The 25,262-nt window shown below is 41.2% G+C and overlaps 1 protein-coding gene across 9 annotated transcripts in view; it reads right to left on the bottom strand.

Moving 5' to 3' along the window:
- Positions 1–25,262, bottom strand: part of DOCK3 (dedicator of cytokinesis 3) — a 209,663-nt gene that overhangs the window by 21,182 nt on the left and 163,219 nt on the right. For all 9 annotated transcript variants that reach the window (XM_021409194.1, XM_021409197.1, XM_021409195.1 and 6 more), the window contains 15 exons: positions 24,785–24,860; positions 23,541–23,641; positions 23,060–23,118; positions 20,764–20,912; positions 18,101–18,186; positions 15,221–15,316; positions 14,114–14,174; positions 13,542–13,635; positions 12,715–12,863; positions 7,990–8,076; positions 6,140–6,244; positions 2,764–2,905; positions 1,907–2,073; positions 1,293–1,379; positions 659–838 (listed from right to left, as the gene is read on the bottom strand). In XM_021409194.1, coding sequence (XP_021264869.1) covers positions 659–838; positions 1,293–1,379; positions 1,907–2,073; positions 2,764–2,905; positions 6,140–6,244; positions 7,990–8,076; positions 12,715–12,863; positions 13,542–13,635; positions 14,114–14,174; positions 15,221–15,316; positions 18,101–18,186; positions 20,764–20,912; positions 23,060–23,118; positions 23,541–23,641; positions 24,785–24,860 — 1,639 coding nt within the window. The remainder of the gene's footprint in view (positions 1–658; positions 839–1,292; positions 1,380–1,906; positions 2,074–2,763; positions 2,906–6,139; positions 6,245–7,989; positions 8,077–12,714; positions 12,864–13,541; positions 13,636–14,113; positions 14,175–15,220; positions 15,317–18,100; positions 18,187–20,763; positions 20,913–23,059; positions 23,119–23,540; positions 23,642–24,784; positions 24,861–25,262) is intronic.

The raw sequence follows: 25,262 nt of genomic DNA, 5'->3' as shown, positions 1-25,262 counted from the left end.
TCCTTCACAAAATTTCCTCAAATCAATGGAATTAAATGAGTAAAATGGTAACTAATATAAAATAGTGAAGAGCATTCTCTTCATGGCTTTGTAGGGAAGACATGTCCCAGACCCCTGGACCACTGCTGCCACTTCCTCCTATTTCACTCTAGAGTTACCTTTTGTAATGTGGGATTTAATTAACAGCTTACAGAAGAATGTATCAGATAACATCAGGTAATTTCAGGGCCTCAGTGAGTCTGAAATTGGGCTAGCAAAGCTAATAGTTGAGCAGCAGGAATTAGCAGCTCTTCCTGACTGCGGGCCTAATCAGTTCAAATACCACTGCAAAATGGATTTATAATATAAGAAATATTTTTTTGTACTGCTACTCCACTCCTATACCTGCCAGCTCAGGATTCCCATGTAAACCAAGTTTCATTCGTAAGAAACTCTACTGCCAACCACGCCTACTTTAATGCAGTATCCCAACTCCACACTTGGATCCTCCTGTTGACACAGCTAACCAAGTACAGATGCAGAATAACCAACCACGAGGTTTTAACCTCATATTTAAAGTGCAAGAAGAGTTCTTATCTTATTCCGTGACTGGCTCCTTGCAACAAAAATGGAAATAAAATTGAAAAATATTGCTACTATATTCAGAAGCCTCACTTACCTCCTGGTATCGTGCAATTCCCCCATTCACAGCTGCATCAATCACTCCATTCAGACACATGCTGAGAAGATTAATGTTACCATGCATTTGTTTATGCTGGTACTGGCTTATCAGTGTTCTCAACTCCTGGTTTTTGTTCTCAACCACTTGAATGGCATTTTCCAAAGGACTTACTTCAACCTTAAAGGCAATAAAACATACTTTTAATTCTGCGGATGCTTCATTGTGATTTATTACTTTCCTTGTAAAGAAATACTCTTAGATGGGTTCACTGATCTCTCTTAGTTTTTACTGCTAGGAAATTAGCTAAGTTAACAATCTTCATTGTCAGTAATGCTGTATTTCAGATCACAGTTGCGATAACTTCTATCTGTAAACTGAAGACATGGTAACAATGCAATTATTTCATCTTTTTGGCACTTTCTCATTTACACTGTCAAGTTCCCCTGAATAATTCCCCTGGTTACATTCAGGGATTATTTAGACTGAGTGGAGTAAAAGGTACATACTTAATTGCTGGTAAACTTTATCATTTTAAATGGCAAAATTTCAGCCAAAGGAGTTTTCAGTTGCCTATCCCAGGTCCCTAGTAAGTCACCATTTCAGATCTCAATGACAGAGCTATGAATGTTACCAGTTCTCTTCTCTCCACTTCAAACCAACGAGAGATCCCAGGTAAGCTGTGAGTCAAGGTCAGAGTGGTGCGTTCAATCCACAAGCTCTGCAAAGAAAAATTGAGGGATGTGAGGTACAGAGTGAATCACAATCGCATCATCTATACTCTTACTACAAGAGCCGGGGAGGGCAAATGTCAGGGAAGAACATATTGACCTCGTAAGCAGTAACATTCTTTGCAGTATGTCATGCTGATAGTCACTTGAATACCAAAAAATAATTCAATATGCTCTAAAGCAGGACATTCACCATTTCTGTTAACTTTCAGCGGTTGAGTTTGGCTACCAGTTCTGTCATGGGAACCAAGAAGATACTGTAAACATATATGACCATAAGAAAAAAAATCCAGCCAAACAAAAAACCGTCCTTGCTTCAAAACGCATTTCTCCTGGCACTCCAGTGACTTACCTTTAAACTGGACAATGCTCAGACGTGTAGCCACCAGATTCAACAACCACTTGCTACTGATGTTTGGCCATCGAATCAGGATTACTTGAAGGCTACATTAGCGTAAACTAACAAGACAGTATTTGCCTTATTAAGACTTAAACACAGTTTACTGACTGCTTGTACCTTAAACTCGTTGTCCTTGTCCTTGGGGCCTTTGTGGAAAGGCCTGTCATAGCGGAACTTCCGGATGTTGTTGACTCGGTAGAAGCTCTTTATGCGGTCAGGGACACGGTCCATTTGCAGCACATCGATATTGTCCGGGATGGGAGTCACTGCATAGATCTGTAAATCTGCAAATTGCATTGTCAAAGAAAGCCACGGGACATAAAACAGGAAAGCTGCCTCTACTGTGGAAAGAAACAGCATGATGAGTTCAGAAAGTCTTGCACGTCTTCACTTCCCAACACCCTTCTTTTGCACGTGAAACAAGAGGACACAACACTAGAAATCCTCAGAGTGTCTACAAAGCTGTAGTACCTTACAGCCAGATGAAACACAGCAAGATACCTGAGGACGCACATATTTTCAGATGTCTTACTACATACTATCTAGATCAGGCAAAATAGCCCGATCATAAAAATTTTCACTAGAGCTAGATGCCTCACTTCTGCAGGCACTTCAGTTAATCTTTGTGTCTCTAGGTATTTAGGAACCTAAATATTTAATATTTACTTTTGGTAAATTTCATCTTAGATACTACAGCTTTGTCTGCAGACAGAAGTTGTTCTATGTTCATCAGGGTAGTTAAACTGCTGTAGTCTTACTGTTACAGACAAGGTCTCCGCAAACAAACCTATCGAAGTAAATATACAAACAACCCTTCTGTCTATCAAAGTGTCAGAGATCCATAGCAAAGAAGAGTGAAAAGCATATCTTATGGAAAATGAGTGGGAAACACCAAACAGTCTCACTTAATGTGAGTGTTCTTAAGGTTAAAGTCCTGCAGTCCTGTGCAGTGTCCTTGCCTCACTGAAGGATACACTGGGCATCGCACTGTAAGATAGAGTCATCGGGGTGGTTTGGATGCTGCATTGCAATGGCTTGTGGAAACTCGCTCAGCATCCTCTGCTGGAAGGCTTCCAGCCTCTCATAGTCGTGGCCCCGACATACGTATTCCTTGTTCTGCAAGAAGGACAAGCACAAATGAATCTCCTTTAAAGTTAAGTTAAATGCAATTGGCTTTTATCTCACTTTAAATCTTACTGCTTCAAAAAGCGATGTAAGTGACAAAGTCAATGTGCTGACATGAGAGTAAAACGTGCAGATCACGTAGCTGGTATACCTTCTTTCTTTCTTTTTCATTACAGCGTATTTCATCAACTGATGAATAAGTAGACCATTCTACTGCTCCCTCAACAGAAAGATACCTTTGCTCCCTGAACGTGTGGCATTCAGTCCTATCGTTCTGTCTGATCTGCTTTTCAGAAATTAATTAATCAGACTGTATTGAAGCACATCAAGCAAAACTCAAGACCGGGTCACCAACTATGTTATCCTACGCTGGGAAAGCTGCCATCAAATGCGATCTCCATGAGATGGGTAAAATTATTTCACAGAACAGAGGGAGAGAAATATTTACCAGTTTACCAGCTATCTTTAGAAAGGTGTGCTATCAAGCTTCACAAGCATCATTGTTTAGTCACTGCTGCACTGTCACACCCCTATGATCCAGCTCTGATCATGCTGAGCATCTGCTGGAACACTGCTGTCTACAGTGGAATAACATGGAAAAGCCTCACTGAGAATTCTGAGTGGCCGCTTAGCACATTCCACTTCAGCTCTAAAAGCACTTTCCTCTTGATGGACAGAATTTCCCTTCTGCCAGTGATGGAAAGTTTGCATTTAAAATATACCTCTTGAGGCATTAAACCACTTGCTTAGAGTTCCTGGATGCTTCTGAACCACCATGGACTCTGAAGCAGGAGACAGCATCTCTATAGTCCTCAGTGTCTTAACTATGTTACCACAAAATACAACTCTGACTGGTGAGAACGTTGCCTGATGCGAGACTGATCAAAGCAGACAAATCTCTAATTCTGGGAGTTTTAACTCTTCGACACATTCCAATAGCTGGAAGTACAGGGAGATTTTTCTCCACCATAAAACAACCAACAAAGGGAAACAGCAAACAAGAAAGTTGCCCCCATTCTATGTCTTGCATTTAAACAGCTGCAGCATATGCCGTGATTTTTTGCTAATAGCAAAATGAAAGAGAAATTGGCAAAACCTGTTCATAAAATTTAGCTAAGGAGTGCAGTGTCTGGGTTTACGCTTCATCTTTAGAGAAGAGATCACATGGTGAAAGCAGTGATGAAACCACAGTTCAGTCTATAATGCCCCAGCCTGGCAGCTGTTATTAAATTTGGAGTGATATTTGAAGGTGAATGTCTATATGGCACTTACTGCGTTCTGTTTTAATTTTTGATGGCAGCAATTGAGAAAACTGCAAAGCCTATAAATAAAGATATTGTGATTCTAAAAACAATGTCCTGAAAACACATCAAGGCTGTGTTTAGTGACTCTCCACACAGAAGCCAACACAAGATCTCAGCACACGGCTTGTTAGTCCTCACTTGAACTTCTGGTAGGAGAAGACATGAGCAGCTTTAATTTACTTCTGTAGTAAGGCTGGAAAGAGACGCAGATTTCACAGCCACATAAACAATGACTTTTCTAGACAAAGGGTCTGCAAAATCACAGCTGTAGAAGAAAGTGGCTATTTTCTCTCCTAAACTATACAACACTAGAAAAATAAAAGAGCGGTGCATGAAGTTATTTCATCGCTTTAAATCGCTCTTGTGTCCATTTGAAAATCCATGCAAATCTTTTTCTTCTCTAGAACAGATACTACAGAACTCTTGACAGTGTGATCCATGCAGATGCTACTGCTAATGGGCTTAGTCTGTGCTTCGCAACGTGCGCGCTGTATGGATCATTAGGGAGAGAAAGGAGGAGGGTGCATTCTAATGAGATTGCTACGTTAGTATCTGCTATCAGAAGTACTGCTACTAAATATAATTGCAGAACGAACAAGGATTATAACTGTGTATGCTTATGTTTGCAGTTAACATCTCCAGCCAAGTATCCCTACTGACACGCCATTTTGCAGCGGAGCAGTGTAAGGCCAATCAGGGTCCACGACAGAACTGTAGGATACAGAACGCAGCAAGACACACGAGGATTCACTGACAGTACCTCAAACATAGGAACACTTATGCGACATAATGACTTTGTTGTCACTTATTTTCTGCAACATCTGTTGTTAGATAGTAAAAAAGAAATCGTCTTTTCTCGGTAGGTCTTCAGAAGACGGGAGGCTTCCTGCTGCAACACCTCGCATTCCTTCGCGTGCTTATCTGAAATGCCGATTCAGGCCCCCGTGTTATGGCACTGTCCGGCTTCAACTTTCAGTACAATAATGTCACCCTTTATCTACTGATATTCCACCTCGATTAGTTCCAGCTAGCCTCCATTACAATAACGTAATTAAACACCGATATTTTAATCTCAGCTAAAACACAGCAGAGGGAAGTTTAAGAATGCAATTTTCAGAATGCATACCTTACGAAACAAACATGGCAAACAGTCTCGCTTTTTATAACTTATTACTGTATTACTCAAGAGTGGTGTCATCTCTTGTCAAGCCCTATCTTTAAAGAGAACACAAAAACATGCCGCTCCAGCTTCAGGTTAGCTTGTCCTGTCAGGCTAGATGGCATCTGCCATCAATTTTCAGGCAGCTTTTCCAGAAGTTGTCAGATTATATTCCCTCCTTACTCCGAACCAGCAACAAGAAGCTGTACGAACAAATGTCCGTTTAAGTTTTATTCCTCATTAAGAAGAGAAAACGTTTTCACTTTTTCAGTCGATCTCAGCGCCCGCTGACGCTGCGTGCAGCAGCAGATGAGGACATGTACAGAGAAGCTGATGGGCTTTTTGCTTAATATAGGAAAATTTTTGCTTGCAGAGAGCAGAAGAGTGTCACTGGTCTGGTACTAGAATCATTCTGCCATGTGAGGTTTTTTTAAAAGCATGATAATTTGAGATGATGAAAATCAGTTGAAATAACGACCCACCATCACCGCAACAGAGCACTTTGCTTAATAACAGAGGTAAATTTTGCTGATCTCAGATTGCCAAAAATACACGTAGGCATCAGTCAAATTTTTGATCTGTGTTCCTAAGAATATTCCCAACAAACAACGCCCTTCAGTTCGGTCAGAAAGCTGCTTCTGCTTGTGCAAGTGTAAAAAATAAAACCAACAGCAGATGTCGTATCTGCACAACCAAAATTCAGAGCCGTGACAGCGACTCGGAGCCTGGTCCTCCTGTCAGCTTTGTGTAACTCTGACTTACCCGCAGGAAGAAGGGGAATTTTCGACCATAAAAACCAACTCTGAAGAACTCGGGTTCCAGGCGCTGCTGTTCCATAATGTTATCGTAATAGGTAGCTTCCATTTTCTGTGGAGGAAAATGACAGCTGCCATCAGACTCTTAAAACTGCACTTCAAATTTGAGAATCCCAAGCTGGATTAAAATATCACATTACTCTTCTGCATACACACGTTTTCTTTTAATGAGAAGAGTGATATTCTTTTAACAATTAAACAATTAACAATTAACAATTAAAACAATTAACGGCCCACGTGGTGGAGCAGACCATAATATCACCGGGCTCATTTCACATTCTGGGAGATGACATAGGATTTTTTTTCCGTTGCATCTCATTTTAAATGAAACAAGTCTTGCATGTAATTTTCTGTGCATTGCAGAACTAAGGGCCAAGCCGAGATTATGGTCTGTGTTCCAGCATCCTGCTCTGACCGAACGCTCCGCTCCCCACAGCTCAGAATCTACGCTGCTGTTTGAAAAATGGTACCAATTCAACTGGGTTTGCCTTAATTGAGTTGAGGAGCATGAAAAAGGACAAAACGTAATTAAATCGTCTGCAGCTCTGCATACCAGTTAAGTTTAACGTGGAAGAAAAAAGGAGTTTGGAAGAAGGACTTTTCTTCAGTTCCAATTATTATTTTTGCGGCACTGTGCTGGCATTGCATCAGGAGGGGGATTTCAAAATGCCTTGCCAAACCGAGTCTCTGAAACGCTCACAAGGATTTCATTATATCAAAGAAGATAGCTTTCAACAGAGAAGCACCAGTTTGATGTCATTGCTTCCACTGCAGGGAACCCTCACAGCAGCTTTGACTCAGAGCACTGCACCAAGGCTTTGTTCTTGGTTCCTCACACGTTACCTCCTTTTGTAATAGGGAGAAAGTCCCGAAGTCACTGCGGGAACGTGCTAAGTGAGGTGAACAGGAAAAGGAAAAACTCGTGCAGTGGGGAGAAATTCAAGTCAGTTCAGGTCAACACAGATTTAGGGGACATGAACAGAAAACAGATCACAGACAGGTGAACAAAATGATGAGTGGAACAGGTTCCACTGCTGAGCTGAGATACTATGACCTGCCTGCTGATTAAACCCAATTAACAAAGAGGCAAAAAGAATAGCTAATTCACTGATGTTTCAGCAAAGCCTTGGTGCACTACTTGACTAAGCTTTGTTAATAGGCCAACCTGCTCATCATTTGTAATCACTTTACCAACGTAACTGTTTCCTGTGCACCAGGAGGAACGTTCACACTGCCCTATTTTTGATGTCTCTGCAAATTCATAAAGGTAAAACTTTGCAAAGGTAAAACATAGCAAAACTTTGACTTTTTCTGATTACAGCAACAACGCTGCAGATCTGCCCTAACTGCATCACATTTGGTTTTACCAGGGCATCACATATTTGAAAACCAGCAAGAATGCCACAAGTGTTTGCCTTTTCTGTTCTGTTTTTCCCTTTCCCTCCTCTTAAGTCAGCTGAGGCACACGGCTCCTGCATATTTTTGGAATTAAAATGAAATATCAGTACATTAAAAAAAAAAAAGGAAGAAAAAATGATGTTTTGTGCAAAAATATATGCAAACGGGCAATTGCAGTAGCAAGCCAAGATGCCCTGCATGTGCTGTCCATGTTTACTGCTGAGAGACCTAAGAATGACTCCAGTGGGCCTACAACGCCACTGACATGAATCGGTGGCGAAGGAGTCAGTTGTGGTGCTGAGTTGGTTGGTTTGCTTTTTAAATTGAGAATTTTCTGAGAGGTGATCAGAATTCCCCAGTGGATGAGAGCGTGCAAGGAAAGGAACTGCTGCCACGTACCCGAATCCAGCTGAGGCTCTGGTAGTCATAGAGACTTTCGTACTGCATGGCCAGCTCCCTGCACAGTGGGATTCCAAACTCCCAGCTCTGCAAAACCAAAGCAAATCACACTCACAGCGACCGGTGTCGTAGCATCAACTAACAACCAGCTGAGAGGAATACAGGAGCTTGTTTTAGGCAATTCATTAGGTATGAAACACCAGGGTTTAAATGTGAAAATGCAATGTGATGAAACATTTTCCATAAATATCAGACTGATTCTCTCTTCAAGATGGTAATGGAGGCACATATCCCACTGAAATTACACACATACTCTTGCTAATAGTTCACTCAGCAGACTGGGAACTTCTCTGGAGAAAAACAGCTAACATTTTCTTACTGTTAAATTCCCCACCCACCCAACATCCCTGCTTGCTGCACACCCTGAAGTAAAGACTCCCAACAGCTGGGGCCCCTCCTGGGGCTGCTACTTCCTTCTGAGAACACAGAATCCTCAAGCAATGGGAAACTCTCCAATACAGCGACAAAGCATCCTCAGAACTGACATGCATTGTTGCACTCAGTATCCATATCCAGAACTGAAAGCAAAACTCACTTTTTAGATCTACACTCTGCGTGCAGCGAGTCTTTTCTGGCACACCACAGCCACTGGTCACTGGGGTAAGGAGGAAAGAGGCTGAGTTTGGGCACGCACACACAGGGAGAGATGCTCCCTTGTCACCCGTTAGCTTTTCAGAGTGCTCATTTTCTACCCTTGAACTGAAATCCCCTCTTCTAGCACCTTTTACCTGCACAGATTGGAACCCCCTGGGGGCTGCTTCTCACCACCTTTATGTAAAGGATGTGGAACCCCCAGGTCTCAGCTGAACCTTTATTAGATTATTTTTATGCAGTACTGGGCTAACTTGCCTCTTTTCTTTTTAACTGAGACTGAGTTGCAGTGAAAACAAAATTAATGTGTGAGACTATCATCATCAGTTTCACAAAGAATAATACTGTAAATTATTGGTCATGGAAATTAACAGTAATGATGCAAAATAATAGTGCTTCATATGGGAATACGTAGCTTTCCTTCACTTCAAAAAGAGAATCTCTGCACCATCTGATCTAGCACAGTGGGCGCTTTGCAGCGCGTCCCTTTATGCACACACACTCAGCTTCTGTTCTTTTAATAGTGGTGATGGTTTTTTTGTCCTCCAGAGAGCAAAAACACAGTGAGCCTAAGAACTTCTATATCAAAAGAAAGGATAATTGGAAAAAGCAAAAAGGAAAAAAAAAAGTTCCCATCTCTTTAGCTTCTGTAACTTACAAAAGTTTGCATATGAACTTGCAAAGTAAAAGATTCCTTCAGAATATCTTTGGAATTAGGAAATGATCTGAAAGACCAGCTCACTGACTGCTTAGAATATAACTTGGGGTTGTGTGATCTCAAATTAACAGCATTTTCACTGTGGCTGTCAGAGCTCACGATGTACAAACGGATACACTGAACTGCGACCAGCAGCATGAGCCAGATCAGTGCCTGCGTCTGCAGACACAGCTACCCCCGCACACTGCACGTCAGTGCGTTTCAGCACAGTTACAGTGTCAGTACACAGACTTCCAGTCTTCAGGTGATCTGTATTTACCCAAAAGAACAGAAAAGACAAATCTCTCCAACGACACCTGGCCAGGAATAAATGGCCTTTGTTACACCGCATAGAAGCGGTCTCACTCCCAGATGGGATGCTGCCGCTAAAGCCTACACGATTCTCTAATCTGTCTTCTGGATAGAAGCAGAAAGCTGGCTGTCTTCCCTTCAGGTGATCCTAAAGACGCAATCTTTTCTTGTTCCTTTTCTGATGTGAATTAAATCAACAATATGTAACCACATCTCACTTGTATTTATACCAGCTCTTTCGCATGTACTCTAATACTGTTCCTGTCATCCTAGCTCAGGCTCTCTCTCTTTCTTTCAGATTTCAACACAGAGAAATTCTGACTTGCCAGCTGAATATTCTGTTGATAACGATGCAATGCATAAGTGGAAGAAACACAGTATACAGATAACTTGTTAGAGAGGAAAGAGAGTTACAGATATTTGAAAGTACAGCAGAATAAACGGACATCTGTCTCACTGGGGTTCTCCTTTTTAAATCTGGCGATGTTAATGACTACTGTCTTCATACTGCAGAAATTGAATATGTAGTTCCATGTGCTGCACAAGTGCCACTTTCCTCTAAAGCATTATCCTTCCCCTCCCAAATAATTTCCTAATGTCTCCACTGTTACTTTCATTCATTAGTGCCTTCTCTTTTGCTGGCTGATCTGGTTGTATGCTGTATATTGCATCCTTCACTCATGAAGAAGGTTCATGAGAGTTTTATTGCCGCCTTCTCCTGTGACACCAGCAACTCTCATTTGTGCTGCTGACTGCACACAAGAGGCACAGAGAGAGACAATAAAAAAAAACATTTATGAATGGCAGCCTTTATTTACTCACATCCCAGAGCGCAGATTTCTTTTGGAAGTGTGATTCAAATTAGTGTGCACAAGAGAAATTAGTTCAAATGTGTGGAACAGAGCGCATGACCTAAAAATGAACTGCTCTGGAAGTGCAGCATTGGGTCTCTCACAGCACTCGGCTGAACACGGTGGTGCTGGGAAGGGATCTGGTCAGAATTCAATAAAAGCTAGCACCGAGCTGGGCAGAAAAGAGCTGTGAAGTTCTCAAGCTGTTGCTGTCCAGAGAAACGATCAGTCAGGTTCAAATTGTCCCATTCAATTTCCTTCACTAGAAAACCTTGATTCTTAACAGACAAAATCACTGCTGACATCTGTGAATCAAAAAAAACCCTACATTTAAAATTACGCACCTCCACATGTCCCCGCTGAGTCACCAACCAATGAGAAGCACAGCAAGAAGGCAGCAGGAAGGAGCATGCAGAGGGAAGGGTAAAAGGGTCTTGGAGCATCTTATCACTCCCCTGCACAGGGCTGCTCCCAGCAACACTGAGGAGAGCTGCCCAGCTGTCCCGGCCATGCCTCCGCTCGCTGTGCTCCGCCTGCACGCACTCCTGTCTCGCACGCCTTGTGCCCTCTGCTTTTCTCCCTCGCTGCTGTGAGATCTTCCCATGAACAAGCACAGAATTTTTACACCTTCTCCATGCTGCTCTGACCCCCTTACTTAATGGAAGATACCAGAAGCAGCATAAGAAACTGTCTAGATACGCAACAGTAGGACAAAGAGCAACACATTCCATTCTTCAGGACCCAGGGAGGTCCTCCATCCTCCTCGAGGAGTGCAGAATACAACCTGCCAGGCACAAGTTAAGCAAGCGAGCTTCTCCCGCTCCCTGAGCTGTTCCCCGTTACACCGCAGCACATCTGGCTTCTCTCCATCCTTCAGAGACCAAGCGACATACACACTGCCTAAGTGGATTAGTTAGTCATTCAGCTACCATTTAAAATAAAGGAGGATCAAAGCACAGCCAAGTAACTCCAGAAACACCCAGCAGGAAAAAAAAAACCCAAGAAATTAACACTCCAATCCGCTAGGAGATTTATAGCAAAATTAGATCCATCACGTTTGCACTCACCTTTAATGCTTGCATGGATGGCCTGTTTGTCAAAAATACAGGCTCAATTTCTACACAGCCTCTTTATTATGCTTGGCTAAATCAGGTGGCACAATACTGCCATATTTACATAAGGTAATAATTTAATTTTTCTAAGTGCAGTCTAAAAAGCTCTGCAATTTTCTGAAACTAAACAGAGAATCAAATGCAGCATTATTAGAGAAGATCAATTTCCGAGCCAAAACAGACCTCTAGACAATGAAACACGTCCTCAGAAATAGGCCACTCCCCCTCACAAACAGGAATCTGACTTCTCCACCAATCTGCAGTGCTTGCTCTGCCAGAAGCAAACTGGAATGTCAACCCCACATGAACGAAATCCCATTTCTGTTTAATGCTGCTGTCACTGTCATCATAGGAAAAACCAACCCCGAGGTGCACATACAGATGTTATCTTCCAGTAATATAAGCTGGATGGTTTTTTTTTTCTGGAAAAAATAAAACTTTGACAATATTCTGACAGATGATCTTGCTTCTGATATTCCCCTCTGAAATACTACACTGTGATAGAAGCACCTGTGTCTGCAGTGATTTGAAGTTACTCATGGCAGGAAAAGCATACCAAATATAAGCAACTGAAATGTACTCACTCTTTTCTCATGCAATGGATGGAACTGCACATTAAGTGAAAGCCACTTTAAAATCACAGTGATGCTGAAAAGGCTTTAATTCTTTTAATATGGATCTCCTGCAGTTACTTCTACCTACAGGACACTTACTTCCGGAGGTCAGAAACAGAATCAGTCCTTAGGTGAGAACTGTGTCCTAACACAACAGTTTGCACACACTATGCTTTTTTTTTTTTAAATTAAGGAACTGGCATTCATCAATCTCTCTGCCATGTCAAGTGATCTGAACTTTGCTTTACAGAGATAAAACCGTCCCTAGTGGCCCACCTGAACTAGTTCCAAATGTTATGCATAATGAAATATCCACATCCACTTTCTCATCTGTTTTTTGCTCTAAAGAGCCAAGAAGCAGTTTGTCAAGTTACTAAACCTTTTGGTACAAATTTACTTCCGGACTACTGAACTGAGATGATAGCCTTGCAAGCTCTAAGTCAGGAAAAGGGAAGGAAGCTGCTGGAAGACAGAAGAAGTTGGCATACCTTCCCTTTGTTGAAGTAATGGATAATCTTACGGCACAGACCTTCCTTACGTTGCCACTCTGACTGAGATGGGTAATGCAGGAACTCTCTCAGAGGTCTGTCCTCCCACTGAAGCAACTCACAGTACAGAAGCAAAGTAAATGCAGCCTCTGTTGGAAATGCAACCATTGAACACCGAATCAATGACAACAAATCTCTAATAAGTTGAAAGATCACAAGCTGCATCTAAAACATGTTGGAGGCTCTGATCTATAATTTGAGAAAAAAAATCTGAAGCATTAGATTAACATTACATTATTCAATAGCTTAAAATAACAGCACGTAGCTCTTTCTGATGAACCTGACTTCTAGGTACAAATTTGTCGAGTTTCTTTCACCTAGCTACCCGATATAAATGCACAGTCAGATGCTCAGATGAGTAACACACATCTGAACCGAGCTGTGTAACACTTGAGATGGGGCCTGCAGTTGTAAACAGAGCTTGGACAACACAGAATTAGACTCAGCAGACTTTTGAAGTGCTCCCTAAATACACAAGGAAATCTGAAGAATGGTCATATAACAGTGGGTTCATGATTTTCATCTCCCTCTAATTTTCCACTGCTGTGATTTTTCAATCAATCTTCCTTGTAGAACACATTAATGTAAAATTCAGGGTGCAAACTAACAGTTGCTTGACGGAATGAGGTGGACCTCAGCTTCTCATCTTTCTGAATAACTGATTATAACAAAATTTTCCCAAATAAATTTGATAACAGCTATAAGATTACAAGAATCAAAACCTTTCAGTAGGACTCCAAGCAGCCCCTGTGTGCTGCCTGACTAACCTGTGTAGTTCTCAGCCTGTAAGTGCATGTCACACAGCTTGTGGATGTAGCGGATGTACATCTCTTCCTTGTTAATTTCCGATTTATAGAAATTCTGTAAGAGAAAGAGAGCAGTTACTCTCACTGAGAATGTCCCTTCACTCAGAGCAATCAGATGTGTCTCTGTATAAAGGTACTGAAGAGAGAATACATAATTCATGTGAAAGGAAAGGACTCATTCTTTTTGCACTCACGCAGATTTAACCCACCAATTATTCTGTATATATATACAATTATTCTTCAAAGAGAGGGCGGTCAAACACAGAAAGAAAAGGCAAGAGAGTCTGTGGGACCTGTGCCACAAAGATCCTCAGAACGCAGCTGGACAAGGCGTGGGAGACGCAACCCACAGTGCCCAGCCTCAGGCCGAGCTGACCACAGCCCCCACGAGGTCCTCCAAGCGCCGCCATTTCGCGGCACCTGCGCGTGGGTCCCGCACCTACACTTGCCTGATGGATTCCCACCCAACCTTCCCCACCCCAGCGTCAGTTACATTGCACAGTGTCACAAAGAGAAAAAGGAAACATCTTTACCATAAGGTTAACAGTGCAACCGATTTTCTTGTTTTCTGTTTCATCCCCTTTCATACAGTCCCTAAAAAAGCAGAGCAATGTTACAACACGCACCTGCAACATTTCCTTTTGAAAAAAAATGAGACAAAACTTTCAAAGCAACAACACAGAAAACTTTGCTGAGATCTATGCTGTCAGCTACTTGGCAGCTGGACTCCACAGGATGTCGAAACTGATCAGCACAGCTCTCCACTCCGTAGCTCTGTATGGGACTCACAGAACTGTCCCAACAGTTATCACACATTTGGTCTGAGTATTCCCAAATAATGATGCAGTTCCCTATTTTGTTATGCTCTGGGACTGGAATATTCTGCTGCTTATTGAAAATAAATTCAAAAACTGTTATCTGTTCCTGAATTAAGTGTGAGAATGAGTATCTGCGCATCAAAGTTGCATTGATAGTTGCACCAAAAAGAAACTCAGCTCCCTTGCGTTCTCTTTTAACGTGTCTCAGATATCTGGTCTTGCTTAGTTTTACAGCAGCTGTTGTCAGGAAAAGAAACAGGAGATCAGATCAAACCGGTAAGGAGAACAAAAAGAATGAACTCGAAAGCACAGCAGAGGATTTGTGATTGCAGAATGCCCACACCTCGTCACAGGTTTTCACCTCTAGTGAGCAGCAGAAGAACCAAATAAATATCTGAACTCGTCAGCAGGCTACAGATAGAAATATATGGGTCAGTTCTTCAGATCTTCTAATTGTTTACTGTTCCATAAAAACAACCCTGAGTGTATGTGTGTGTATCTAATATGGTGTATACACTATTTTATATATAATGTACATACACCTGTATATATATATATATATATATACACATACATATGCACATGTGAGCATGAACAACTTTCTTCACCTTTGCTGTTTAACAGCCAAGAATAAGAGTCAGGGCTCTGCGCTTTCTGCTCGGAGTCTTGCAGCACTGAGTTAGACATGCTTACACTTCCCATCACGGCAGCATGCAGCTTGATAAGCAATGAAAACGTTCTGTGTACATGATAAATTTGGTACTACCTCTTCACAAGCTTCTTATACACACACTCAGCACATGTTACAATGCTGGCAGATACCTATAGTCAAGCAGGCGCTCCATGAGGCGAGTAACTGATGTAACAAAAGAGATTCCAGTCTCCCGCCACGTCTCCTGCTCAATCTTCTCCAGCAAGCTGTGCAGAGATGAGAAGACAGCAGATGAGACTTCTGTAGAACCAGCACAGCGCGTGCAGGCAGCCGCGGACAACTTGGTTTCTCCCTCATGAAACAATGCCCAGAATGACCGTCTTACCTGGGATAAGGCCCAAAGAGCTGGGTTCTACTCCAGGCAGCATGAAGCAAAGACAAGGAAATTACAGAATTGACAGGAAAAGGAAAAATATCCTCACAATGCTGTGTAAAATGCCCACAGCTACAACTGATTGCTGCACTGTTACCTGTAGCTTCGCTAACAGCTCACTGAAGTTGGGAGTCTAAACCTGATGCAAATTCCTCTTTGCTCATTCTCACATAAATTTTCATCTCTCATGAGCAACCAAACAACCCTGCATGACAATTTATTTAAACTGTACATACATGAAAGCAATCTTTTCCTGATTAGCAAGCTAGGCAATACATGGAGAACCGCAGTGAGGTGACTGGAGAAGGAGAAAGTGCCAGAGTAAAAACACTGAAAATCATGTATGAAAAAATGAGAAAGGAATGCAAAGTCACATGCTGGTATCCTGAACCTGAAACAGATCTCTCGTCAAAGACCTTGCCACTTCTATACTGCTACGGGGAAAGAGAAGCTGTTGGGTGCATCCTCAGAGGAGGCAAACTCTTTAATACTGGAATGATTTCCACCTCAAGCACCCGATTCCCACTTCAGCAGAATAGCTGAGACACAGAAGTCAGTGTCAACTGTTCATTTCACGCTGTATTTATTAATTTTGTGAGAAAATTCCATTCTCTGGAATTGCTTCCTCAGAGTTCACAGTATTCTTAGAAAAGACAGTACAAATATAAACTCAGAGGTTGCTGGACTTGAACTTCAAGGTTGTATTTCTTGGCAACATGCTACCACTATCATCTGAAAATACATCAAACTATAGTCCCTAATTCTTAACATTTCAGGTTATAAGTGCCTCCAGGAGGAGCAAATGAAACGTTGAACATTCCCCTTGCCAGGTGAATAAAAGAACAAAGATATTTTCTTTTTTATTCCTACAATATATCTTTTTTCTCTGTACACTTGAAGTGCCAGACTTCCCAAGGCTGAATACCCACAAACCAAAAGTGAATACATTTACTTGCTTTCTAAGGAAAGCATACGGATAGGCAGGCTTATCCATCCTGACAATAAATGATCGTGTAAATGTGAACACAATACAAAGCTTTATGCCTCAAACTGCCTGCATACTACTGGGGGATGCATAAAATTGCCTGAATATAGAATCACAGAATTATCTAGGTTGGTGACCCTGGCCTTGACCTGCCACCAACCTGATCTGCTGAGTCCCACCACCAAACCACATCTCCCAGCACCACATCCACATGTCTTAAGCACCTCCGGGTATGGGAGTCCACCACTGCCCTAGGCAGCCCATTCCAGTGCTTGTCCAACCTGTATGTGAAGAAATTCTCCCTAAAATCCAATCTAAACCTCTCCTGGTGCAACTTGAGGCTGTTCTCCTCGTGTTCTGCCACTTGTCACCTGAGAAAAGAGACCGACGCCCACCTTGTTACAACTTCCTTTCAGACATTTGTAGAGTGACATGGTCTCCCCTCAGCCTCCTTTTCTGCAGGCTAAACAACCTCAGATCCCTCAGCTGCTCCTCATGCCTTCTAGTTCCTACACTAGCTCTTTGAATATCTTCCAGCAACTCAGTATCTTTCTTGTAGTGAGAGGCCCAAAACTGAACACAACTGTCGAGGGGCAATCCCTTCCCTAGTCCTGCTGGCCATACTATTTCTGATGCAGGCTCCTTTCCATAATGGCAAGCACTTCTCCGCTTTTCTGGTCCCTACTAGAGTGCCTCATGTATTTATTCTCATAACACTCCAGGGATCTCCTGAACTGTTTCCACTCTGCTTTACTGTACTTCTATCAAACACCTGGGAATCTGAAGCCCGCCATGAGAACAAGGGCTAGTGGTGGTAAGACTTCTCCTAGTTGCCTGTAGAAGATTTCATCCAGCTCTTCATCCTGGTTGCCTGTTCTATAACAGACTCCCAGCATAGTATCTACCTTATTGGCATTATTATATGGCTTAAATTCTGCTAACGATCTCTTTGTCTCACTGGAATATTGAAAGACTTACTGTTAACTGCTTTGGACTCTCAAAGTCCTTTTGAAATAAACTAGGGTCATTAGAAATACAATTTAGAGACAGCTCAAGTAATCAAAGATAACTAAGTTGTAAGTCAGATTTTAAGTCTTAAGTTTATCCTTATGAGTATTGCACATTTGAAAGGGAGTGGAAATACAGTGTCACGATGGACTTTGTAGGAAGCAGCGTGCATCTGTTGAGCGAACTCAAAGCATGACCTTCAAAAACTGGAAGCAGCAAAGGAAAATGCAGAGGAAAACCCCTTGCTCTAACAAGGCTGACTTGCTAGACCTTCTCAAACCAGTCCTAAGGCCATGATTTCACATACTGCTAAGTTAGAAGACAGGCACTGGCATCTCCAGCAAATCCATTTTTTACAGGAGGATGATGACAACTTACCTGTGCAGCCTGATATTGGATTTTTCAGAAGAAAGACACAGAAGAATTTAGTCTTTATCCTCTTCTGAGAGCTAGCATGACACATTTCTGTTTTGCTGAGAGCCATGTCATGAAAACCTGCCAGAATGCCCTTTACTACATTCTCTGAAGATAAGCACTGGAGCTGCTACTGCAGCACAGATGACTGCCTTGACTGCCTCAGTGACCCCACACAACACACAGTGAGCAGAAACTGGCATAGCTTACAGCAGGCTGAAGAGTTCTCTGTAGTTCTCATCACCTTTTCCTTCAGATACCAGGCTGTCCAGCTTATCGATCAACTCAGCTTCCACCTGGAGGAAGAAGTGACTGGTTACAAATCAGCTGCTCATGTAGAAGATGAGTTCCAAACACTAAGAGGACTGGAAGAACATTTTACTTCTCATGCCCTGGAGGCTTCCTACTTCTGTGTGTGAGCAATTTATTTCTCTGTAGCTCAGTTAAATGGAAACACTTTTCTTATTTTGCAGTGAAACAGAAGGACTAGAATTAAATTATCCATTTGCTTATCATAGTCTAAATGAACATCCCAGGGGAGGTAACGCTGCTTCTTCCCAGGAGTTTCTGATGTTCATTCTCTTATCAAATAAATCACTCTGGAAACACTATCTGTGAGCAAATATATCAAATATACTATATCCTCTGCCAAAATCAGAATATCCATGCAGAGAAACTAATTTATGGCACGATCACCACTACTCTGCTGTGATGGTTCTGCTGGTATAGGTAACTGACTTTCAATCACTCAGACATAATTACATTGGAAGATTATTTGTTCATTAAACTCAGTTTTATCAAGCTTCTCTATGATTACATGATGCATTTTCTTTTCACACATATACAGGGACAGGACAGTATTATTGTACTTCTCTTCCTTTACAAAGGTTATGAATACACATTCATTTCCCCTGCAGTCTAGTGCTCCACAGTCAAGTTTCATATCAGATTTTCCAGTAAAATTGGTTCAAGTGTATAAATCAACATATCTAATATTGAAGAAATTTTGTGTGTATTCTTGGAAGTCTGATACAAAACACACTTTCAATATTAATGAAGACAGAGGTTTCTAAAGGTTGATGTGGTTTGTAGAAATGTGGCATGTTTTTAATTAACCATGAACATAGTTTGAATTTCTCTGTTTTTTAGCTGCCAAAATGCAAAGGAAGTAAAGAGGAGAAGGAAGAGCAAATCACTCAGTGACACTCAAACTGCTCTGGTGCTCCTGTTACCGAAATCATTAAAGGGAGCCATGATTTAGTCCATAAACCAGACTGCACTGTCATCTCTTATTGCTCAAAAAATTACCTTGTTAAAATATAAACTGCTGGGGAAAAAAAGTAAGAAAGTAAAAGCATGAAAACGGATTTCCTGGATTTTTGTATTTTTGAATACTAAATTGGTTGTAAGAATTCCAAATCAACAAAAAACTTCTAAATTAAAACAACCAACCGAACGAATGCTCTCTTTGCCTGTGAGCTACAGTAACATGTCCAAAAACTTCGGTGCATCTGTCCAGCTGTCTAGCATTATACTGGGCAAAAAATAACTTCTTGCTTTGAGCTGCCAGTAAGGTTTAATGCATCTCGTACTGTTAAATCATTACATTTAAGAAAGACTTTTTGTGGCTGTAGTGTAGAAGAACGCGTCAGAGTATAAAAATTAAATGGTTGTGAAGAGTTCATCTTTGACGCAGAAAGTATAATCAGATCCAGAAACTAGAAGGTGACTGTGGGTACTTCTAACTGCAAATGCCAGAGCAGAAACTGTTCCATTGTTATGCTAATACAGCACCTAAAGCAAAAAGAGCACCACGATCAAATGTCACCATAATAATAGTAGTAGCAGTGGAAATAATAAAAATAATCAAGGGAGTTGAAGAGGAACAAAACTCCACGGAAGCCCTTGGTAATAGTCTTCCACATAGTCTTTGCTGGATCAGGTTAAGGAAAAGGTAGTTTCTCTGCTGGGATGACAGACTGGAACTGGCATTTTAATATCACATGAATTATGGTAATTTAAATACGAAGTCAAATCATTTCTGGAAACAGTTGGCACTGTGTGACTAGGTAGAATTGCCTTCTTCAGAGCACCTATCTGCAGGTCCTCGCCACCTGTATGGCCCCAAACAGGACAGCAATAAAGCACTGTCATCTGAGGATCCATTCCAAGCTCATCCTTCATGATCCATACTTTGAACTTCCAGGATCTGTTTTATGGTGGAAAATTTATGTCAATCTCTGACCATGGCTGGGCAACAAAACGAGCACTCCTCTGGCTGCTCTGCAATCACAGCTCATGGCAGGTGCCAGCAATGGAACTTTTGTTGGGCACAACCATTCCAGCAGAGTTGCTACAATTTCTCCAAGAATATTCAGTCACAAAATCTGTTTCAAAGCATGGTATAATTATTTAGTTATACAATACTGCTTTCTGGATAGAAATTGAATACAGAGAACCAAAGACCACTGTATTCACCAATACTGGCTGAACTGTTAAGTATTCATTTCTGGTTCGCAGTGTGACTCATTCCAGGGCTGACAAGCTGCGTGGAAACCAAAGACAGCAGTGAGCCCAGCACTTCAGAAATCCCTTTCTCTTTCTCATCTATGATGTGATGAGCACATCACTCTTCCCTATATTCATAGGAAACGTAGCTTGCTGTTAAGTGCACTGCTTAAGTAATCCTGAGAGGCCCGTAATAGTTTTGTGAGTGACGCTTCAAGTTTACTATTTTTATATATCTGCATAACAACATCTTTGTCCTTATTGGACATGGATCAACAGATACATACGTATTCCTTGCTTCTAGCTGGGTACTGGAAGACAGAGCAAGCAAATGAACACTGCCACTGGCTGGGAAGCTACCTCACCTGTTTGAAGTTGCCATTCTTTCTCTGCTCCCAGTCCATCATGTCATGGAAGATGGGAATCATGATATTCCGGACTTCGGGTTGTGGGACAAGCGTAACACCAAGAAAGGGGCCAATCATTCCCGGAATAAAGTGTATCTTATGCTCCCCTGTACAACACAAAGCGACAGTGATTAAATAAAAGCCTTTGTTATCTGTCACTGAGAAGAGGTGCCTCTGCAGGAGTGACAGTAACAGGCCCAATATGAAATCAAAGGTACAAACATGAAGAACGCTAAAGCATTCTTTTCCTAAAGGGACTGAAACAACAGTATTTGCTTTACACCATTCCCTGCAGAGTCTCTAAGAACATTTTTAATTTCACTACAAAAGCCTTCAGCAAAAACTGTCGGCGCGTTTCACTTGCAGAGGAATTCAAATTGTTAAAACCAACTAAATTAAAACATACCACCCAGGGGTAAAGAGGCCACAGATATTTCTAATTTATGAAGGAAAATATTTTGAAAAGGTTGGTGAGAACAACTCCATTTCACAGAACATATTTAGATTTCAAAGAACCACAGAGCTCTTCATCCTCAGTGCTATAAAAGTCACACTTTTGTAACTGACCTTGACGTAGATCAAAATAGCACTGCTTCTCAGCAACAGGAACGCAAGGCATTTTGCTAACAATGTACTCTGTGGTCTGCTTATTGTGCAGTCACAGAGAACAAATCAAAACAGCCATATTTTGAACATCTCCCAGTGATAAATATCTCTGTATCTGTAAGAGCCTTCTTTCTTCCTATCTGAATTTTTCTACCACAGCTTTCCAGTTACTTGATTTCTGATGTATTGGAAAGTCTTCTTTTTCCTACACAGATGTTTCAAAACTGGCTGTGTCACCTTTGCTGTGAGAGATGGATCAGGTTTATATTTTTTTTCTTTTCAATTCTGTAGTTACCTTCCTGATAGTCAAACTTGTTTTTGTTTTTTTACAAACTGCAGAAAGCGAGGCCAGAACAACTGTTCTAGAACCGAGGGCAACTATGGAAAACTTGTAGTCATAATACAGCCCCTCTTCCCTTCCTTAGGATTCTTCTACATTTCTTCAGAAAGCATGTTTCTGGTTTTACTCATGGCATTTTACAGGTAGCTCCCATTCAGCTGATTATCAACACAATACATTTGTGGTCTACATTTCAAATGATTGTATTTGGCTATTTGAACATACTACCTGCTTGCAGCAACATTACCAAGCTATTCCGTTTGATTTGCATCGTTCCTTTGCCCTTGTAATGATCTAAGCATTCTCAGAACCTTGCATAATGTCTGTGATCTCTATCAGCACCTTTTTCTCATTCACCTGTAGAATTGTATGTGCTTCCTTTGTCCTCCAGGTCCAATAGGTATTCATTTTTATCCCGAAAAGAGACAGGATGCTGGCCTAGCTAGACTTGCTCTTGTCTAGTGAAGATGTTATTTGGTTGCTGTATTAATAAAATCCTGAACTACTTAAAGTCAAGACTGCTTCAGGGCACTTCTCAAAGCAGAAGTCCTAGATGAAAATTCTCCATTTACCTTTTGAGACTTGTGGTGACACAGATTTTCTACATTGTGTAACACGCTTAACTTCTGTATCAAAATATATTAAGGTGAATGAATTAAGGTGAATTAAATTGAATTAAACTTCAATTTAAGTTGAAATTATATCACAATCTTGCATTACAGTCGATAAGGCTTTTCTGTTTCAGGTTATTTTTAAGCAGTAATGTACAAATTGTTATTATAGCACATTAGATACCAGAAGAAGACTCAAAGAAAGAACCTTTACTGTATGCCATTTCTGGGCATTAGAACCAAACATCTGCAGCTCTAATTTTCTATCATAACCTTGGCTTTGAATCATCTCCAAATGTATTAAATTATACCTGTAAGAATGTAAATATCTGCTTTACAGCCTGGAATTAGAGGGATATCAGAGAGTATCTCCATACGGAGAAGCAGACTGCAGCACAGTTCAAGGGATCAGAAAAAGCTGATTTTATATTTGCAGATACATTAAAAAACATCACTGATGTCAAACTAGAGCCTGCCACTGTTGTATTTGAGTAGAAAGCATTCAAATTGGTAGGAATGCATTAGTTCAAATGCAGACGGTGCAGAGAAGGATTTTTGGTAGAAGAGAAATGCTTCCTAGTTTTACAGATGTTAAGAGAAAGTGTTGTGTGATGCTAAGCAAAAACTTACTAAATTCTAACAGAAATCTGAGGTTACATCGGCTTCGATTGTTAGGACAGAGAATGAAGAGTCATACCTAGGTTCTGCCACATGCTGAAGAGCTCATATGCCATCATCACTCTCATATCACCGTATCTGCAAGAGAGGAGATCGATAACTGCCTAACAGGACAAAAAACCCACAAAAGGCAGTGATGTTCAAAGAAACTAGAACAGTTTGGCTGGAAAGGACCTGCAAGGATCACCAAGTCCAACTGCCCGACCACTTCATGGCTACCCAAAACTTGAAGCATATTATTAAGGGCACTATCCAACTGCCTCCAACATAGACAGGCACGGAGGCATCAACTTCATTCACATTAAATTCACATTCAAGTCAACATAAAAATATCAAACAACTTGACCTATCACAGAGCACTATATTAGGAGATCTACTTATGTGGAGCACTTCCGCATCCCAACTTCCATAACAAATCACAGAGACTTGAGGGAGGAAAAAAAAGTCTCAGTTTTTCAGGTGGCAGAAAAGGCTGGGAAGCCAACAAAACCTTTTCTTACTTGTCTAATATCTTCTTTCTCTTAGCTGGCGTGGCATTTTCTAGTTGGAGGCTTGGCTGGTTTATGAACAGCACTGCCAGGCTGAAATAAGAGTTCCACACCTGTAACACAGGAAGGAAGTTTTATAACATTACACTCCAAGGAGTAAGTTTTAAACAAGCGTAGGAAGACACCTTAGGACAGTTTAGGTTGGAAGGGACCTTACAGATCATCTAGTTCCAAATGTTACCTGCTACATCAGGCTGCCGAAAGCACCCTCCAGGCTGGCCTTGAAAACCTCCAGGGATGGGCACCCACAGCTTCTCTGAGCAATCTGTCCCAGTGCCCCACTGCCGTCTGCGTAATGATTTTCCTCCTAACTTCTATCCACATCTCCACTCTTTCGGTTCAAAACTGTTCCCCCTTCTCCTACTACTATTATCAAACTATTCCCCTTTGTATGTAGGATCCTTTTGTAACCAAGATGTAATGTAATCAATATATAATTTAAACCCTGAGATACTGAACACATAAGGATTCCAATTGATTATTTAAAACTTGACAGGAAATAAAATTAAAGAAGGTAATGTTTTTACTCTTAGCATCCATGTTCAAAAATGACTAAACTTGGTTACTTCAGCAAAGTTTATATTGTTCACTGTCTCTAGGCTAAACAGATTCTATTCCTCAAAAACCAGAGATTACATAATATTGTGAATGACAGTCTTATAATTTAGTCTCTTTTCCCAAAGAAATGAGGCTTATGCAACCACGCTGTGCGCATGTGTGAAGGCACACGTCTGGCTGCTCTTCCTTAAGTAACACCGAACTTGTTATCTGCTTTCACTGACATCAGGCATAGGGAAAACACACTTAAGATACTGTATTCCTCCAAGGTTTAAGTCTACAGCCAAAGAGAGGTACCCCTGAGAGAGGAAGATTATGCGCATCCCAACTTCAGGGAAAGCACTGCCTGAGTCCATATTTTATTAGCCTTGGGTTTGTAGGACAACAGCTTCGTTAGCTCCTCTGCTTAAATAGGTATTTGTTTCCTTCACAAAGGGCTTCATTTGCCTGATTTGAGCATTCTGTTCTACGTCCCTCAATCCCGAGAAGATTCAGATTTCTCTTACTGATTAGATCATCTTCCTCAAAATCAAATAAATACTGCATATTTAACCAGCTAATACAGAGAACAGCTCTTGTTCCTTTGGTGCTACCAGTTTAAAAAGACATTGTAACATATTCCCAGTATCAATCCTTACTTTGAAGTCAAAGTCCGTTTCTGTGAAATTCTTGTGCAGTGCAGAAGACAGGTACTGAACTGTTGTAACTATGATACTGCAGTCAAAAAAAGACAAGAAAAGAGGAAACGTTTGAATCTGAAGTAAAAATCCCACTACAGTACTGTGTGTGTTGATTCTACTGCACACACAGACAGGCATTCCTCATGTAATTCCTGCTGGGTTCACACAGAAGTCACTTATCTTTCTATGTTTTAATCAGCAGCCTGTAGGAAGCGATAGAAGATAAAGAGCCTTCATCATTATTGCAATTTGGGGAATTTACACAGAATTTTTAAAAACTGGGTATATACTGTATGGCTGGGCCATATCATCAGAAGTGAAACAAAAGAACACACCTGTTTTTCTCCTGTTTCAACAGAAATATGTTTTTTCCAAAGAATAGCAACTCAAGATGTTCGAGCTGTTTTAATTCTTGGCTAAACAACAGTACTTTATC

This window comes from Numida meleagris, chromosome 11 (assembly GCF_002078875.1).
Source record: "Numida meleagris isolate 19003 breed g44 Domestic line chromosome 11, NumMel1.0, whole genome shotgun sequence".
Classification (NCBI taxonomy): Eukaryota; Metazoa; Chordata; class Aves; order Galliformes; family Numididae; genus Numida; species Numida meleagris.
This window is presented reverse-complemented; position numbering and strand designations above follow the sequence as displayed.